The sequence below is a fragment of the Vitis riparia genome, chromosome 19, assembly GCF_004353265.1.
Source record: "Vitis riparia cultivar Riparia Gloire de Montpellier isolate 1030 chromosome 19, EGFV_Vit.rip_1.0, whole genome shotgun sequence".
NCBI classification, from domain to species: Eukaryota; Viridiplantae; Streptophyta; class Magnoliopsida; order Vitales; family Vitaceae; genus Vitis; species Vitis riparia.
Genome location: NC_048449.1, coordinates 9,676,948 through 9,697,763, shown reverse-complemented (window position 1 = coordinate 9,697,763; position 20,816 = coordinate 9,676,948). Strand labels below are relative to the sequence as shown.

At 31.9% G+C, this 20,816-nt stretch overlaps 2 protein-coding genes across 2 annotated transcripts; both read right to left on the bottom strand.

Moving 5' to 3' along the window:
* Positions 1-1,027: 1,027 nt before the first annotated feature.
* LOC117908064 (farnesyl pyrophosphate synthase 1) lies at positions 1,028-5,329 on the bottom strand. Its single transcript, XM_034821721.1, has 12 exons — positions 5,118-5,329; positions 3,664-3,688; positions 3,400-3,512; positions 3,188-3,274; positions 2,971-3,087; positions 2,797-2,885; positions 2,632-2,683; positions 2,172-2,267; positions 1,918-1,962; positions 1,708-1,797; positions 1,539-1,610; positions 1,028-1,417 (listed from the first exon to the last, which is right to left on the bottom strand). The coding sequence occupies exons 1-12, from the start codon at positions 5,226-5,228 to the stop codon at positions 1,289-1,291; spliced, it is 1,026 nt and encodes a 341-aa protein (XP_034677612.1). The 5' UTR covers positions 5,229-5,329; the 3' UTR covers positions 1,028-1,288.
* A 9,333-nt stretch (positions 5,330-14,662) lies between these two features.
* LOC117908068 (E3 ubiquitin-protein ligase At4g11680-like) lies at positions 14,663-17,693 on the bottom strand. The gene is made up of 3 exons (XM_034821725.1): positions 16,225-17,693; positions 15,741-16,122; positions 14,663-15,119 (listed from the first exon to the last, which is right to left on the bottom strand). The coding sequence occupies exons 1-3, from the start codon at positions 16,725-16,727 to the stop codon at positions 14,973-14,975; spliced, it is 1,032 nt and encodes a 343-aa protein (XP_034677616.1). The 5' UTR covers positions 16,728-17,693; the 3' UTR covers positions 14,663-14,972.
* Between the last annotated feature and the right edge of the window lie 3,123 nt (positions 17,694-20,816).

The following is a 20,816-nucleotide window of genomic DNA, read 5'->3' as shown; positions in this document are numbered from 1 at the left end:
TTACCTAAATAAGCAGCTCGGATCAGTCCAGCTTCTAAAACGCACCGTTTTGAAGCATCAACCAACACCATCTTTTTCCTCCGGTTCCCCTTTGGAATTGCATATTACGAGCGTATGGCATTATAAACAAAGAAAATCAAAGTAATAATTAGAGTGTGTTTTGGGCGAAATTCTGGAAAGTGTTTTTGGTTTTTCTAACACTTGAAATTTTCTATTTTTCAAGTATTAGAAATATAAAAAATATTTCTTAAAATCATTATCAAACGTATTCTTAATAAACACGCTCATTTTATTTTTGTAATAAAAATATATTGGGTTAATTTCATCAAGAGCCCTAAAGTTCGATGTAAATACACTCCGCCACCCTTGGTTTCAAATTTTATCAATTAGCAATTTATAAATTTATTTTTTTTATCAAATTTATTTTTTAGATAGAAGTGTAACAATTTTCTAAAAACTAAATTTTATTCTTTAAATAATAAAATTTATATATAAAATAAATTTATAAGGTGTTAATTGACAAAATTTGAAACCATCGGTGGCTTAATGTATTTACAATAAACCTAGGGGTCCTTCATATAAATTATAACATATATATATTAAAATAAAAATATGCTATTAAACATGTTCTTTTAGAAATAAAAAACACTTATGATTTGACAACGACTTTTGGAAAACGTTTGACAATGACTTTTGAAACGTTTTTAATATTTGAATAGTAAAACTTTTTTGTGTTAAAAAAATTAAACTGTCAAATGGACTTAACCGCACCAACATTTACTAAAATGATAATCTCACTTCTTTAATTCAATAACTCACTTCATTTGCTAATTTTAAGCCTAATTTGCAAGCCAAAAGTGGTTTTTTTTTTTCCTTAATTCTAATCTCAATAAAGGCTTATGTCCAAGGTAAGATAAGCCTAATTAGAGGCACTTCCAGTTTATAGCGCTTTTCATCTTTAGGTGGTTTGCCTGAAGTGCTTTTTAGTGTTCAGGTATCAAAATTGAAAGCTCTGAAGAGTTTTGCCTGATTTGGAAGCAGAATCATGTATTAAAAATGGTGGAAGGAAGATCCACTTCTTCTATTTGAGATCAGCCTAAACAATGAGTCCTTCAACCAACAACAAAGCAAACAACCCTACACTGAAAGAGGCCTGTAAATTCATGAGACTAAGACACTGGGACACTGGGACACTGGTTTGCCCTCCACCGGGACAATCCTAACACTAGGTCACATTAAGAAAAATCCGAAGTTTACTCCATCCACCCTCTTCCTTCTGCTGAAAACCCTACTTCTGTCTCTTGTAAATCTTCCCCAAGAACGATTTCAGCACTGCTTGTACTGCCTTACTTGGATGAGCTTCGATGGAGCTCACTAACGTCTCATAACTTTTGCTCTCATACTCCAGAAACACACCCTACAATGTTATCCACAACACATAAATCAAACCCTGTATCTCATAATGCTAAAAAACTATGCCCATTAGACATTCACCTCCTGTAAATGGAAAGCATAAAGAGCTGGTAGGAAGAACAAACCTGAAGATCGAGGTCTTTATAAAGTGCCTTCACTTTTTCAACATTGGCTGGTTCTGCTTTCCCATAGTTTCCCTGGTAGAGTGGTAACAGAACTCGTATTATTAAGTAAATCTTGTAAATGATAATAACGAAAGAAGCAGAATAGGGGGAGGATGAGTTCCTAGCTTACATATAAGGTTTTTTTCTGTTCCTCATTACAAATCTCTAGTGCTTTCACAACCAACCAAGAGCACTTAAAATCTTCAATATCCGTTCCGATCTGGTAGCATGAAAGGTAACACTAAGATCCATATTCTTTGTTCAAACTAGTTATATATTATTGATGATTAATACAATTACATTCCACAAACCAAATGAGTGTAGTAACCCTGAAACTTACCTTACCAATCACTTGGGGGTCACCGAAACAATCCAGATAATCATCCTACAAGATATATATCAAAATAGAAATCTCTAAAATATCATTCAAGAGGAAGGAAAAAAAGGAAATATCTTCTGTGTGATAGCAAGGAGATGTATGAAAGAAATGAAAACTTGAAAGTTCATAAGAGTTTGCTACAGAAGTTTCATTTGTGATTTGCTTTTCTACTGTCTTGCCATGATTTAAGTGTACTTGCAAGAAATAACAATTACCTGTACTTGAAAATAGATTCCCATTTGAACAAGAATGTCCTTCACAGAAGTGTGATTGTCCAAATTTTCGCCTGCCATAAGCAATGCACATGCAACCTAGGTGTATCGAGATTGCAAGCAAATAGAAGTCAAGGTTAATAATTCACTGATCCCTGCTATGAACAAAAACTTCTTAGTAAACAGCACAATGATCAAATACCAAGAATAGAAAACTTGATATCATTTTAGGAAGCACAAAAATGAAAATTCTCTCACGTGCAAGCATTTTCATTTGAAAAAAATGAAAAATAAAAAACTAAATGAAGTATTAAAAAGTTTTCAACTTCAAAAAACAAAAAAAAATAAAAAATAAAATATCAATAGCCTCAAGTAACTTTAGTAAAAAAAAATAAAAAAATCAGCATGATTTAACAATAAAGTGGAATACAAAACCGTTCTTAGTAGAGAGAGCTTAGCTTACTGGAAGGTAAAATGAGTAATAAGCAGTTTTGTACTGAACAATGCGGCGGTGACTGCATGGAAACACAACCACTTGATAATTAAAAGAAACACAAGAAAAAAAAATGGAATCAAAATTGATTATAAGTAAAATAAAACAAAAATCACTATTTGAATTCTCACTTACAGAGGCAATGAGTACTTTGATAGATCTTTCTCTCCTTCAATAGTCGTGATCAAATCTATCATCTGTCCTGAGGCTGTCTGAAATTCCACCTGTTTAAAACATGGTAAAGATAAACCATTAGTACTCCATTAACATAAGAACTCACCAGTCATATTCTATGCAAAAAGATCTCACCTCATTAAACAACTCCAGAAGATCCACATAATATGGCTTTCCTTTGAAATGGTTCTTGAGAATTCTAGGGATTTGATTGCGAAGAATCACCCCATCATTCGCAGCAATCATACCAACCTAAGACAAATCTAAGAAAGTTAGTACTTCACTTTATCAAAGTGGCAATTGCAAACATGCTTGCACTGTAAAGAAAAAAAGGGTCACTATAGGCTTGCACCTTGGGAACCCTGAACCAGCAAGGTTGACCTCGACGTGTATGCGAGTTATCCATAATATCATCAAGCACAAGGAAATATGCTTGAAGCTGCAAGTGGCATAGAAAAGAAGGCATAAATTGTCATGCGACAAAAGTGATACACTGGTATAATTATGGACCTGAGAAAAAGCTTCAGCCTTAACAAAATACAGGGGAGATATTCTGTTGCCTACCCATTCAATGCACCAACCCAGGACACATGCAAGAAAAACTTCGTCATCAGTTAGTTGCCTGCCTTGCAGCAAGTTGTAGCTGTCAACAACGGAGAGCCCTCGATTTAGCTTTCCTGCCAAAAGATATATATATAAGATATCATTCGTACTAAATTCCTCTGAAACGAAAATCAGTAGTCTCCCGTCAAGAGCTGATGTCTGGCTCAAGAAGATCATAGCAGAAAATTTCTTAAATTTAAAATGGCACAACATTTCTGTTCTCACCTCCAGGTACATTGTAGTCCAACATCTGCAACAAAAGGAGCATACAAACATTGATTAGAACTTCTTGTTTAAAAGCAAGGATAATAAGGAAGTCCATAAAATCTCCACATTTCAAGTTACAAACTTGAATCATAAAAACTACAGTAGAAAAGCACAGATGCACATACCCATGTGTGCAGTTTTCTTAGACTTGGTTGATTGATATATTCTGTTTTTACGATGGCTGTGCCTTTAACAGACCAAACATACATGTAATGTGATAACCCAGATAACCATATTTCCCTTTCTATTACAAGGTGACATAGAACGAAATGGGTGAGTCACGTTGGTTCACTAGTGCATTGCCGTTTTCAGAAAGGGGCATTTAATTGACAGATGATTCAATCAAACATTTTGTAGCATGATTCTTATTTGTGTCGTCAAGTTCACAGACCTCAGATTTTTCTAACATTTGTATCACAATTTTTTTCTCTTCCCTTTGGGGCTTCACTAAAATGTCATACTAGTACAATCTAACTTCTCATCTTAGTAGTTTGACAATAAATTTTCCTCCTCCCTTTCTCCCTTTGATCATTAATTTTCACCATACACAAGGCACAAGAAATTGTCATGGATTGATGAACAAATCAGCTTCTCAACCCCAATCCTACTTTCTTCAAACTGCCAAAATTTCACCTTGATATTGAGCATAAATTTTTAAATTTTTTTATTCATTCAACAATGTATAACTGAATTCAACCAAATTCCCCAACAATGCATCCAAACTCCATCAAATCAATAAAAAGAAAAGCATGAAAACTGCTTACTTTCTATTTTTTTTTTCTACAAAAACTTCCAAAATTTGGCCAATTCCCAGCCAAATTCGAATTGGAATAATTTTCCGGGTCAGAATTGGGGCATGAGCTCGATTTATCAAGTAATAACTACATTAAGAATAGTAAGTAATAGTGATAACAACAAAAGAAAATTATACTCAAATCCAAAAAGGAAGCCACAAAACTTCCAACTCATTTTCAAAAGGCATCCTCAGATTTGGAATCCAGCCAACCTTCACCTTCACGGTCAAATGAAAGTTATTTGAATCATCAAGATCACCCATATCAGACATGAATCAAATCATAACGGACTAAAATTACCTTACAAAATTCAACATACCATAAAAACTCAAAAGGTTAACACTAAAATCCAAAAAACGAGGCTACAAAACAACAACTATTTTTTCCCAAACAAAGCAACCCCAGATTTTGAATCTCACCAAGCTCCACCTTCACGATCAAACGAATGATATCCTAGTCACCAAGGTCAATCACAATGGGCACGACATAAATTACCATATCAAATTCAAAAAACAATTACAACAGTAGAAACCCATTTGCACATCCACAGAAGAAAAAAAAAACCCAGAGGAAAAAAGAAACAAATTAATACAGAAAGAGAGGGAGATTTGTAATTACACGCTCGACCCATTGGCGAGAATCGTCAGTGAACTCAAAAGCGGGGTCATTGAGAAGCTCCGACTTCAAAACGGAGTACACCTCCAAGAATTTGGACTTCGTCTCGCTCATTTCCAGACACAGAAAGAAATGGATTTGCAGAGAAAGAAAGAACTATGAGCCTGAGAGAGAGAGAAAGCGGGTCTCTGGTTTCCCCCCTTTTATAGGGAGAAGAAGAATATGGTGAGAATGAAATATGCTATAATCTGTATTTTTTTTTTTCAGGAGTAGGGATTTAAACGGCGACGTTTTGGGAGCACCCTCGTTTCGATTAGGACCACCGCAATATGCGTTCCCTTGTTTTCTGTGATGCACGTGGGATCAGCTCACGTGAATATCTTGCCTTTTACGAGTGTGGGCTCCAACTTAAGAAAAATTGTGGAATTGCCATTATGAATTTTAATTTTGGTTTTCCCTACATTTCCTTATTTTTATAAGAAATTATTTATTTTTAAATGAATGCAAAAAGAATGTGATGTATGAAATTGAGATTTTAAAATCCATCTTAATGTTTTTAAATGTTGAAGTTGAATATAATTATTTTTTAACTTAAGCTTTAAATTCCATTAATGAATAAAAATTAAAATTTAGAAGCAAAAATAATTTTTAAAATTCATTTAATGAATAAAAATTAAATTTTAGAAGTGATTTTTTTTTTCTTTTCAACTAAATGGGTATTTTAAGAAAATAAAATCTTGTTTCTTTATCGACCTATATTTTTATCATAAGAAAAAAATTACATTTCTTTATTTTGTTTACATCTTTTGGTTGTAAAATATGTAAAAATTTATGTCATTTTCATTTTTCCTATTTTAAAGAATCACAAAAATAAAAATAAAAACTCATTTTCATCTCCAACTCCAGGAAAAGTTCCGATTTCCTTTTTGAAATGCTAAAAATCCAAAAATTAATTATTTCACCGTTCAATTCTTTACCAAGTCGCACGTGGAATCTTACTAAAATAAAAAACCATTATGTTTCATAGCACAAAAGCCCTTCACCTTTTTTGAAAAGAATTTTTCTTCTCAAATTCTCTTGATATTTTTTTTTTTAGAGAAAAGTAAAGAAAGTGAGAAAGATAACTCTCTTTAATTTTTATTTTATTTTATTGGGATGGTGCTTTTAGCAATTTTTGGCAATTCCAACCCCTAGAAACTGGCTCTTGTCTTGTATTTGACTGGATTAAGTTAGGTTAGTCCGACTTGGACATCCACCCAACTCCAACACTAATAATAAACCAGTCATTCATTATTACAAATTAATTGAAAACCTAATTTTATGGTTGTATTAATTAATTTCCCAATTAAGAATAATTCTTAAATACTCTTAATTTATAATTTAAAATTATTTAATAGAAAGATTTGCAACTATAACCCTCTTACAATTAGATTTATTTTAGCCATTAAAAAGAATATATATATATATATATATATATATATATATATATATATATATATATATATATATATATATATATTAATGAGAACATAATTTTAGGAAGGAACCACCAAAATTTTCTACTTCACTTTCATGGGTGTAGCACTTAAATTTGTAATTTGTCATGAGAAATTTGAAAAGGGTTCATTAAATGTAAATGCTACATACCATTATTATGGAGGGTGGCATTTGTTGAAATAGTATAATATTACAAATTTTCATACCAATTTTTTAGGGAGAAAGTGGGTTTTTATTCAATAATTTGAAAAAAAAAATATAGAAGAAGGAACCAACTTTTATAAATCAGTTTTATCTTCATCCGATTTTATTAAAGGTTTGAGAAAAAAAAAAGTAGAAAAAAATAAATTTAAAAATAAATAAATTACTTTTAAATATTACATCAAACTCATTTTTCTTATTTTAATGATTAAATAATTTGATGGTGTATAATTTTCAAACTAATTCTAATAATGTTTGATTTTTTATATTTTTAATAATCAAATATATTATGAAAAAATCATTTTCTTTTAATATATATATATATATATATATATATATATTCTTGATTTCTTCCTAAAATATAAGGCTATGTTTGGTTTCTTAAATAGTTTTCTCATATTTGTTTTCAGTATAAAAAATATAAAAATAAATAAAATATAATTAAAATTAATTTAAAATTTATATATATTTAAATTATTTAATTTTGTAATAATAGAGAGAAATAAATAAAATGAGTTTTAAAAAATATATAAAAATAATTTAATAAATTTAAACTTATGCCTTATTTTATTTTTTATTTTTTTTATTTTTTTTATTTTTTTATTTTTTTCTCAATTTTTTTGGAAACTAAACCTAGCCTAACGGTCTTTTGTTTTTGTAATTAAAAAAAAAAGTATTTATTTTCTATTTTTAGAAATAGCGATGGCTAAGTACACCTAATTCAGACCCAAAACAATAAAATTAGAAAAGAATAATCAATAAAGCCAAGTTTCAGTGGCATTGCTGTTAATTTATGCGTCTTCCGAGGGCGTTAAGTAAGAGACTGATGGCTGACAGCTATCGACCATCCAAAATCAATGGAGGGTATAACTGTATGAGTTATAAATCCAATGTCTGACGGCCACCTAGGCAACTAAACGACGACGATCCAAATTGGACACCGAATTGGACGCGTGGCATTATCTAATTGGATGAAGACGGCTCACGAGAAGCACACTAAGCAGAGCAGTTCAGGTGGTCTCTAGACCACTGAAGATAAATGACCTGGCCAATCAAATTTGTGTAATGTCAGAAAATATGAAAAGCTCAAATTTTAGTGGCTAGATGATTACGCTGATTGGGTGGGACCATTGTCTTCCGAAGGCGTAAGCAACACATGATAATTGGCCCTCACCCAACTTTGTTCGCTTGACATCACATCCAAAGAGTCCACAAAGGGCCGCGGAGGTTTCTTTGCGCGGAAGTCCAAGTCTGACTATAGAAAACTTAAATTAAATAATAAATAAATAAATAAATAAAAGTCTTACTAAGATTAAATAATTTTAAAATAAAAAAATATAATTAATTTAATTATATTTGATTTTCTTTGATATTTAATCAGTATTTAGTAGTAAAATTCACGAGAAGGTCTATTCTTTAGAACATGTGAAAGGCAAATATAATTTATAAAAGGAAAAAAATGAGAAAAATATTGTATTTAATATACGTGCCAATTTTCTTGGGTGGAACTTTATAAACTTGACTAAAAATTTAATTTCATCGTGTGAAAACTATGGGAGGGTGTGAAAGTAAATGAATGGGTCAAGGAAAATGAAGGTCATGGTGTTGCTTTCACTTTCTCTGCAGTTGACCCAATAAAACACATGAAATCATGGAAAGTTATAGGGCTTATATTAAAAAAAAAAAAAAAAAAAAAAAAAAAAAAAAACCTCTATTAATTGAATAGTTGATTTTAGGGGATATTTAGATAATTATAAATTATGTTTTAGAGTTTTAATTATTTTTATTATTTTTTAATTGATGATAATTAATTTGTTTTGGTTTTATCATAGGGGAAGAAGTTGAATTAAGGAGGGTGTTTGGTAAAACTTGATTCTTATTACTTAATTACTTAAGTTCATTTTAAGTTAAATTATACTTAAGTTGCTAGCTTAAAACTTATTATTTAATTTTTACTTTAAAGGTTGTTTCATAAAATTAACTTAAAATTTATTTTAAATCATCAAAATAATATATTTATTTGTATAAATTATAATTAGGGTAAATGATGTTGAGTAATAACACAGATTGTAAAATAGTAAATGAGATCATGGAGGTAACTAGAGCAAATGCGGGTAAAGAAATAAAATGAATATTTGAATTTAAAAATAAATTAATTATTTTTACTTATTACTTAAAATCGTTTTTGACTTTAAATTATACCATTAAGTTATTTTACAAAACATACTTAATTTACTTAATAACTGAAATTAAGTTATTAAGTAACTTTAAGTTATTAAGTTGATTTACCAACCTCCGTCGAAAATTCAATTTAAGTGTTTATAAAACTGTCAACAAAATTCATTCTTCCATGTGTTTATGTAGCTATAATGGAAACAAAATTAAATATATACTCACAATATATAAATACATTTTTTTTTAATAAAGATGCTATTTTGTTTAAAAAATAATTATTTCAATTTTACATTTTTAAAAGATTATATTTCTTTTATCTTAAAAAATGAAATTTAAATTAAGAATATTTAAAAAAAAATTGATAAACACATATGTTATTATATCAATTAAAATAAGTGTAATAACTCTTTAATATTATCATTATTTTTAATTTTGAAAATACATATCATTAATTTTAGTATCATTATATTAATAAAAGACTAAGTTTAACATAATTAAATATATTATTATATCAATTTAAAATAATCACCACAATTGACAAGGGTATTTTTGTCTAATTGTTACTTATGGAGGAAAAAAAATTAGTTTCATTGGAAAGTTTCCTCAAAATTAGATGGGTTTTGTGAGATTCAAAAGAGTCAAATATAAAAGTAGAAAATGAAATGTTTAAGTTTTCTTAGTAGGAGCACTTTAAAAAAAATGTACAACACATACATAGGCTTTAAATACAATAAAAAGAAATAAAGGATTAATTTACTCTTACTCTTAATTTGGAAATAAATAGAACTTTAAGAAATAAATATTTCTAACATCCTCATAAACTTATAATGTGACTCCAGAAGCATTGAGACTTTACTAATAAAAAATAATAATAAAAATGCAAATTTGAGTGTGGCTTTATAAATAAGTTTACAATATGTAGGGAAGAAGAAACAAAAGATAAAGTGTTATGTTGAAGGTGATGACAAGTGAGGTGGGAGTGACAATCGATCTCAATATACTTGATCATTTTATGAAAGATAGAATTGTGTGCAATCTGAACAATGCTTTTATTGTCAAAATACATAAGAATGAGATAAGAAAGAGAAACACTTATATCAGTAAGTAATCAATGTAACAAAACTATCTCACTAATGGTAGATGTCATAGCATGATACTTAATTTCTAGAATATCAAGAAACGATTGTTTTTACTCTTCTAAAAAATAAGAGAATCGTCTAAAAATATACAAAATTTAGTGGTAGACTTGCGATCTTCAGGATCATTAGCTCAACCAATATTGGAAAAAGCATGTAGCTCTAAAAAAGAAGTAAGTAGAAGTAAAAAACTTTAAAATCTTATGCTTTGGAGATACTGCAAAAAATGAAGAACAATAGTCTAATGAACTATAGTAGGAGAAATAACAAATTAACTAACAATGTGAACAACATAAGTAATGTTCAGACATGTAATGGTGAAATTAACCAATTTGCCAAAAATAGTACGATATCTAGCAAGGGGTTACCATTAGAAGAAGAATACCAAACATTAACCTCAAGAGGAGTATCAACAGTCTTAGTGTCAATACAGCAAGCATGGTTAAGAATATCAACCGTGTACTTAGATTGCGAAAAAAGATAACCTTTTGGAGAAGAAACTACCTCAATACCCAAAAAGTACCATAGAGAGCTCAAATCCTTCATTTCAAAATAAGAAGCCAAATTTGATTTCAACACTACAATTGCACTCTCTCATAATCCAATTCTGAAGTTGACTCAACATTCATTATAGAGAGTCAATTGCACTCTAATACTCTATGTACATTACATTGAGACACTAAATGCTTAAGTCCATGACTTACTCTCAATTGTAATCCACTATATATTATAAAGAAATAAAAAAAAATGACTAATTGACCATTACTCTTAAAAATAAGATAATAATTCTAAAATAGGAAGTAACTATAACTTTAACAAATAAATATCTCTAAGGTTTCACATTTTTCCTTTAAACAATGAAATCTAAGAAAAAAAATTGTTCTCTTTTGTTTCATTCTAACTAAACATGAAAATGAAAACAATGTACATGAGGGGTGAAAAGAAAGGCCACTATTTGTTTAATAAAAAAAAAAATTTAACTATTGAAATTTGTATGATAAAAAGTGATGAAAGTTACTTTTTTAAAGTTTTCAAGCAATATAACATATTAGGTTACTTTTTAGAAATAATAAGTTATTTATTAAATATGATCATGTTAATCCCTGACATGTAACAATTCACTTCTAACCGTTATTTATTAAACATGATTATGTTAATTCTCAATGTGTAATGATTAGTTTCCAATCATGTAAATATTGTCCTCTTTTAAAACAAAGTGTTGTTATTTATATGGTCAAGAGGTTTCACCTATTCAATGTGAGATATCATAATTAGCTCTTTATGTACACATGGAATTATGGAGTAGTCAAAAACCCCTTATAGAACCAAACAAACTCTTGAGATTGATGATCAGTTCATAGGGCCCTCATTTACAATGTTAAGAAGTTTCATCTATCCAATGGGTGAAATCACAATCACCTTTTCATGCATACACAGGTCTTCATTGTGTCCATAGGATTGTGGGGCTTAATAGTCAAAAACACCTTATGGGACTAAACAAACTCTCAAGATTGAGGATCAACTCACAAGACTCGTTTACATGGTTAAAAGGTTTCCCCTATCTAATGTGAGATATCAAAATTACTATTTTATATAGACACGAGTCTTCATTGTGTCTTATGTGGTTGTATGGCAAAACAATTAAAAACCTATTATAGGATCAAACAAACTCTCGAAATTGAAAATTGGTTATGATACCATTTTATAATGACTCACTCTTAACCATGCAAATATTGTTCATTTAAGTCTACAAAGCCTTCACAACTTTAAAATGTGTTTACATGGTTAAGATGAACCTATACATATAGTGCTATAAATCTTTTTCCATATTTGATAAGAGACATCTCATAATATGAGTAAGTTATCTATCTAATAAAATCAAATTTCTTTTTAAAAGGTTTATTTAAAATGGTGTTTTGGTACCAAAGAAATCATTTTCATAAACTATACCATAATATGATGGACGTAGGTGTTGTTGGACCATAATACAATGGATTTAGGTGTTTTTTCTAAGTACAAATGCCATAATCTTCATATGTATATATGTGTATATATATATATATATATATATATATGTGTGTGTGTGTGTGTGTGTGTGTGTGTGTGTGTGTGTGTGTGTGTGTGTGTGTGTGTGAGAGAGAGAGAGAGAGAGAGAGAGTTGGTTCAAAGGTCTAACAAATAAGCAATTTGATTTAATCTAAAACAAATATAATAGGGTACTTATCGAATTGATTGGCTGAGGCATGACAGAGCACTATTCTTAAAGTAGATTCTCCCTCCTTGGGGTATCAACCTCGATGTAGTAGAGAACTAACATTCTACCTTTAGTATTCAACAACCTAAAAACCTCACCTTAGGTGCACACATTTGACAAAGTATCATACAACTCAAGTTTATAATGTACCCCTCTAGGTATTAGAGTTTGGAGACAAGATGAAGAGCAATATTGAATGCAACAAAAATGTAGTAAGACTACAGCAAGTGACGTGGACAACTTGGGTGTTGTAATGGCTATGGTAGCAACAAGGTAATGGTTGTAGTCAGTGGTGGATGTAGCAGAAGAAAGAAATTACAACAAATTCCAGATGAAGATTGTTGTAGAATCCAAAAAAGCAGAACGATCACTATGATGATTATAGTGGATCGATCTTAGATACGAAAGGTGAATATTTTAGTTGATTATACTTGAGTATGGTGATGGTTGTAGTGCATCAAACTCAAGGAAAAGACTCTAAAGCACGAGTTGGTAGGGGGCAATAGTAATGGGAAACATATCTAAAAATGGTATATCAAAAATTGAGCGGAGGTAAGGCTTTTATAGGCAAATTTCAAATGGGACTCTCTTATAAAAGTTGAATTTGCAAAAGGTCAAATAAAAATTAATTTGTTTTTGGCCATGACGTGGGGGTGGACACAACGCACATTAAAGATTTTTAACCCGAACCATCAAACCACTCAAATTCCCATTGGAATGGGCTTGGGTTCATAGACACGTGAGACTTTCTCTTACCTGTTAACAAGCTTAAGAGGACAAAGAAATTAAGTTAATATATATACGTACCCACTAAAAGTGCTTCTCTTTTTTTGATGTGGGATTGAAAAACACACATACTCTATACACTCTTTCTTATATATATATATAAGGAAATTCAATGGACTTGACCCAATAGAATGCTTGTCCAATTGTCTCACATGAGAGGCTTTGTAAGTGGTGCGGGCCTTTTCAATGGGCTCTTCAAGTGTGAACTTGCACAAAAAAAACCTAGGATAACACAAGAGAGTTATAAATTACAATCATCCTCTTCCAGCACCACCACCATCACCATCACGAACCTGACCCAATAGAATGCTTGTCCAATTGTCTCACATGGGAGGCTTTGCAAGTGGTACAGGCCTTTTCATTGGGCTTTTCAAGTGTGAATTTGCACGAAAAGACCTAGGATTAGATGAGACCACTACCACCACCACTAACTTGACCCAATTGAATGCTTGTCCAATCGTTTCACATGGGAGGACTTGTAAGAGGTGCGGGCCTCTTCATTGGGCTCTTCAAGTGCAAACTTGCACAAAAAGACCTACCACCACCACCATGGACCTAACCCAATAGAATGCTTGTCCAATTGTCTCACATGGGAGGCTTTGTAAGTGGTGCGGGCCTCTTCATTGGGATCTTCAAGTGCAAACTTGCACAAAAAGACCTAGGATAAGATGAGAGAGTTGTAAATTATAATCATCCTCTTCCACCACCACCACCACTACTACTACTACAAATAATAATATGATTACAATTAATAAAAATGTAATTGCCATAATAATAAAACATGATTATTATTTTAATTATTAGTAGGTGAGTTGGTGAGCTTGGAATAGGAGTAGGAGCAAAAGACAATTGACTCCTACTTAGGAAAGTCACATGCGTTGAAAAGTTGTTTCATGACAATGTCCCACACTAACCTATATTATTTGAAGTCATTGACTAGTCAATTTTGGGAGATTATTGATTACTTCACATAACTACAAAAAAACCAATCCTCCTTTCTTCTTCCAAAGATAAAAACAAACAAAAAGAAAAGCAAAAATTCTTTAGAATTTCCACTCAATTAGTAAATTAATTTGGCCCATTTGGGTACATTTTTTTCTTGATGATGGGTAAGTTATGCCTCTGAAATTATTATTAAAGAATATTGCAATTACTTAAAAAATAAAATAGAATGGGATAAAAATGATGAATGAGATTAAATTTCCTTTCGGGAAAGCCACTTATAGAAGAGCCCTCACCAACAAGATATTTGTAGATCATCCACCAAAATGATTATGGCCACACATTTTTAGGCCCTACAACTTAAAAGAATGTGTCCTTTTTGGATGGACATTAAGGGTGCATGTCATATGGTGGTTGTCAACCTATAGGCACTCAAAGTTAAAAGTTAAAAACAAAATGAAGATGAAGTCGGGTTTTATTTAGTTATTTTATAAAATTAAAAGTATTTATTTTTTTATACCGATCAAAGAATGAAAGTGATACGTCCAACAATATTGTATATGACAAGTATTGATATATTGATTTGTATAATACAAGTACACGTGTTTTCATATGCTCATCATACTCAAAAAAGCATGTGCAAGTATACGGTTACCCTTTGAGGTTTGGAGCCAGCCTTTAGGCAGCAAGCTAAATACCAACATAAAATCTTGGTTACTGGTGAGCTCCACTGTACAATGAATGAACTCACTCAAGTAACCATGTAAATACATACAAAACCAAGCCATAGTGAAAAATCAGGGAAAAAAAGCAGTATGAACTTTTGAGCCTCAACCTCCATTGCTGTATACTTGTATTTTCCTCTTATCATCTCTCAATTTCTTGCTTACAAAGAGGGCAGCAAGATATGATTCTGAGCCACTGATCCACACACTTCAAGTGAAACATGTGTGAGCACGGCAACTGCCTCACCTCTTCCTTTTCTCGGTATTTGGCTAAGCAAATGCAGCACTCCTGCCATGATAACATGGAGAAAGCTCATTAGTTCAATGGCCTTTTTTTTATAGTATGAAGTGAAATTGGGGCCAAATGATATTTGGCCTAATGACTCTTAACTATCGGTACTAATTTGCTATAAAAAATTGTGGCCTAATGGTCGACAATTCGTCTGCAAAGTGCTATCTATACTTAGGATATGTTTAGGAATGTTTTAAAAAGCTCTATAGAAAACAACCGAAAACAATCAACATATGCTCATAGTTGTTTTTCCCAACAGGTTTTCACAAAACTGTTTCCTATCAAAAAGTAACCAAATGTGTTTTCGAATTTGAAAAACAATTTTCATTCTTAAAAACAGATAACTATTTTTAAAAAACAGTTACCAAGCTCAAAATTGAACTTCTGATAGTAGTCTACTACAATATAGAGGCAAAACATTGATCAAAATGCTATCTATAAATTGAGGCCTGATGGTGATCTAAAGGGTTGTCTGTATACGCTGGCTTAGTGATTTAGCTACTGGGATTTAATTGACTACTGAAAATTGAGGGCTGACTGTGATCATCCCTCTGCAAAAATTGATTGGTATATCTTGGCTTAGTAACTGAACTGTTAGTAGTCGTTGACTATACTTACAGGGTATTCACTTGAAAGAGGAGAATTGCTGTCAGCGCCATTGGGGAGATCCAAATTGGCGTTGGCTTCTTTGAATCTCCAGCTGGGTAGCCTGGAAATTTGGTCATCAGACGCCCCTTTATCCACTGACCCCATGTTCATGTTGTATCCGAGGAGGTTGCTAACCAGTGGGACGCAGCAACACAGCAGCACAAACAATAGGAATGGGAAAGAGTAGCTAATAGCATTCCAGGCAAGCAGAGTAATGCAGAGGACATGAAGCTTTGGTGCTCGATGGAACGATCCAAAGCGAGAGTCGAACACCCAAACATTGCCCATCACGAACCATATAGCAAAGAAAAGCTCAAGAGAAGTCCGGCACTTGTTCATCAAATGGGAGCTCCTGTTACAAATTTTCATGGCATTTTCTAGATTAAACCAGGGATATTGAACTGTTTTTAGTACTAAAAGATATCATCATATGGCTTGAAACTGCAGTTGTTACCTGGATTCTTCGTTGTTTCTCTGCTGTTCAATGTCAGGGAGGCTAAAACCATCTCCTTGAGCTGAATAATGGCGCTGGTAACGCCAGTAGAGCAGTAGCAAGCTTAGGACACACCCGAAATCGTATCCAACTATCCAAATTCTCATAGGCCAGACGGGCCTCTCAGCCTTGGAAACCGAGAGAGTGAAGGTTATAACGCCTATTTGAACAACCAAAGCTATAAACTCCAGTATCATCCAAGTGCTGGAATTGAAAGGATTGGCGCCCAGATCAGATCTTGATCCATTCTGGTAGTGGAACACTCTTCTCAGGAAGCTAAACCACCTTGCCCTTGATATCCTCATAGCTGTTCTTATCAGGAACGATGAAGGGGGAGCCCGAGAAGATCTGTTCCTCACACCAGCTGCCATTCTGTCCTCTCCTGCTGGAGATAGGGATGAAAATGATACCGAGATTCCTGAATTGCAGAGTGAATCCGGTGGAAAAAAGTACCGGGTGTTCATTGGGAAGCAGTATGACAAAGCAGGATTATATTAAACTACAAGCCTATGAGCTTCAAGTGGCACAAATGGTCAAATTTCGAATGACCCAAACGATTCCGGCCTTCGCCTATTGTGAAGAGGAGTATACAAAAGATTGTGTTATCAAGGAATGACATGACTTTATGCTGGTTTCAATTGTCTATAACCAACGACAGAATCAGCATGAGTTCACTGGGATCTGGCTTTGGTTAAAAGCCTTACAAGGGGAAATGAAAGATTTGAAAGTACCAGCAAGGCAGAAGTGAGTAGAAGATCTCAGAAAGGTACTTTTCTGAAGTAAAAAAGCTTGAATTCAGGCTCATCTGCAGCAGGGTACAGCCCCCAATTCTGAGCTGTGAGCAACTTTCACAGATCTGAGTAGTCCAAACCCCATAGCTGAATCCTATCAAAGCTTCAAGAAACTCAACTGGGCTCACACCATTTCATCACTTACTGCCAAAACCTCCAAAACCCCACCACTCAAGCACTTCCAAAACCTCAATTTTCAGCAGTAAAGCTCACAAAACCATGGACCTCAAGTCCCAAGCTCGAATGGTTGTAGCTGAATCCATAGGAGGGAAGTGTAAATAGAGAGGAGGAGGAGTAGGAAGAAGAAGAAGAAGGGTGTGAAGAATAAGTCAGGAAGGTGAAGTTGGGTTCAGATGGTGACCAAGAATCAAACAGCTTTGCTTTGATTCCAAGGGAATAGGAGAAGAGAAACAAACTGGTGGCCTAATTCGGTGTGGGCTTTGTTTATTCAGTAAGCAAAGCTCAAAGGAGAGAAGAGACTTCTTCAACTGCAAATCTCTGTATTGTTAAGAGAATTAGTATAAAAGCAAAGATTATTTGTTGTGATACAAACGCTTACTTTTTTGGATTTCAATTGGAAACGAGGAATAGACCAAAGAGGGGTTGATTTCATTTCTACGTTTGGTGAATCCCTCCTTTATCTTTTATAAACCCCCCAAAAAAAAAATGAAGAAAAAGGGTTTTGAATTCTGGCGGGTACAGTAGTTATGGGAGATTTTTATGGTGGGAGGTTGGCCACCAAACCCAACTGGTGGAGGTAGCTTGTGTTATGTTAATTGGAGGGCCATGACTCCTCTTTCTCTGCCTCTTTTGTATTGGGATAACGGTCACATCTTCTTCTGCTGTCTTTGGATAACCTTCAGAGTTCAGACAATGAATGCTAGAGGGTTTAAGAAGATGCCACATGAAAGAGGATTAGAAGCATAAAATTACTTCAATTTTATACTTCCACGCATTGGAATGGGAATGGAATTATGATGGGGATAGAGACAAACCATAGAACCATATAGAAGGCCCATGGAAAGGAATCGAAATATAAGATTTGATGTGATAATCTTTTCTTGTTTAGTGCAAATATTATCCGTTTCGGGATATATATATATTATCACCTTACACATTCTCATTTTTATGTCTAAGTGGAATAGACAAAGTTTTATATTAAGGTCCAAAATCGATTTTATTATCATTTATAATAATATCACAATCATCTATCATAGACACGTTGTTATCTTTGTGTCAAGTGGGATAGATAATTTTAAACTAACGTTGAAAATCAATTTTAATATCATTTATAATAATTTGATTAGAAACCGTTTTCATTCATCCGAAATAAGATATCACATTTCATTTCTATAATAATAATTTTTATTATTTATATTGATATTCTAAAAAATTAATCCAAACTAATAAATGAAAATGGATTCCTTTGATCAAAACATGAGTATAATATCTTGCTATTTCACTATTGATTTCTAAGAAAACAAAATGGAAATTAAATGATTGGATTTTATTCCTTATCCAATGAAGCTATGCCATGATATGGAGTGGAACGCAATGGTTGCACCCATAGCTTTGCTTCAATATCTTAAGGTTGCGTGATTAAGCAAGATTACTAAAACAAGAAAAAGAAAGAAATGTGAATAGACATGTGTGGACAATGAGCTTTAAATGAAGCTATGAATTTCTTCTTTACATAAACATATTATAGAGAATAACCATTAATTTTATAAGTATTCATATATCATGTTATTGTGGTTGTAGATCCAATAAGCTTTTACGACTTTAAAAGTCAATTTTATGATTAAAAGGACTTCACTATATATGTAGTGTTATGAGATTACGAGGTCAGATAAACAAAATCTCATATCAAGGTCGGGATAACCCACTCTTTTCCATATAAATACTGTCAATTTTAAGTTCAATGGATAACTCATTTTATTTCATGTAGATATTATTAATTCTAAGTTCAACAGGTCAAATCTTCACGGTTTTAAAATGCATCCTATATGTTTAAGAGTAATCCACCACATATATAATATAGGTCCTCTAGTCTCACGTAGTCCAATACACAGAGTATTAATTAAGGCATACTTTAAAATAAATAATACAAAAATATTTTTTTTAGTAAAAGAGATAGGATTATAGGAGAGGTGCCGTGATCAAAAGAAATACGTGGGCTTAATGTAACTTAGAAAATACAAATGTGACGTTTTCATTCTAAAAACATGTCATCTGAGGACCTTCTAAAGGAGGCTAAGGTCACATTCAACAATGTATGTGACAAAGAAATATGGAATAGACATTGTTTTATCCCTCATAATCAAGGGGGGGCTCATCACTCTTAGCTTTCACTCAATGCATATTCACAGCATCTAGTTGTTGAAGCTTCAATAGTTTGTTGGTAGTTGAGGACATGAGAGGCGTTCCCACGTGTGTAGAAGGATGGGAAGTTTGTTTAAAGGTAATCTCATAGACATCTTTTTCCTTGGAGATGTGGGCACTTTCATGTATGGTAACATGCTTGCTCCCTTAAGAGTCCATGGTTTGTTGAGAATTCATCTCAATTATTGAAGATAGGTCAACATCACACATCTAGATCCTTTGCAATATGTACTTACAATAATCGAATTTTGGGTCAAACTATAAACATCTTGTGAAATTATTGTTCAAATATATTTTTTGATCTTTTATTTTTAAATTAACTTGAAACCATATTTTAAAATATATATCGAAATTAGAGTTGCAGTTTTAAAATATAGTTTTTAAATGTGTTAAAACTATAATTTCATATTTTAAATAAATCTTTTTACCCTTTTTTTTTTAGAAAAAAAAAATATTAAACTTTCGTATCAAAATTAACCTTAAATGATGTGATATGATTACATCACGATTCCAAATATCATTGTATTGAGTAATTGGATCATATTCTTACCATAAAAATGGTTTACAACAACACCTACCATGATAAATCCACCAATCTATATGTGATTATGAACAATGATAGCTTTATATCATAGTAGTCAAATATGGGTAAAGGGGCATGGAATCGATATGGTGAGGTACAAGCCTACACTAATGATTAAAAAACCTAACAAAGTTAGGATAAGAGATAATTGAACATGTCATAATGTTGTTAGAGTTTCATATAAGCCTTTATAACCAATAAATGGATGTTAAGAGCCTCTAAAATATCTTTTAGCCTATATCCATTGTCCTAATTAATCCTAAACACGTGACTCGCTATCAAGATAACAAAATAAAATAAAAAAGGGTCCTGTCATGATATCAAAAAATAATTTTTCAGTAAGTATGAATTGGTTTGTACTTCAGTTTAATTGATCTGTACTCTTATATTTTTATCTTATTTATTTATACTCTCATTTAATAGGGACCTCATATGTACCGATACTTTGAATATTTTTTTCAATAAAAAAGATATAAAAATTAATTTTAAAATATATTTTTTAAAAAATATATTTGAAGCCAATTATCGATATATTAATTGATTTTTGTGTACGCTCTTCGAATCTCTTCTTCTATGTCATTGAGTTCTACCATTAAGCAACATTTGGAATTCAATCAAAATAAATAAATAAATCGTTGTGTCGTAAAGTAACGCTTACCAATCTTTCAAAAACACTCGTGAATTTTAAAAAGAAATAATTTAAAAAAATTATTAAATACAAATACACAATAAATTCAATATTATTTAGGAACATTTAGAAGTAGTTGAAGTAATCATTTACATTAAAACATAATCTA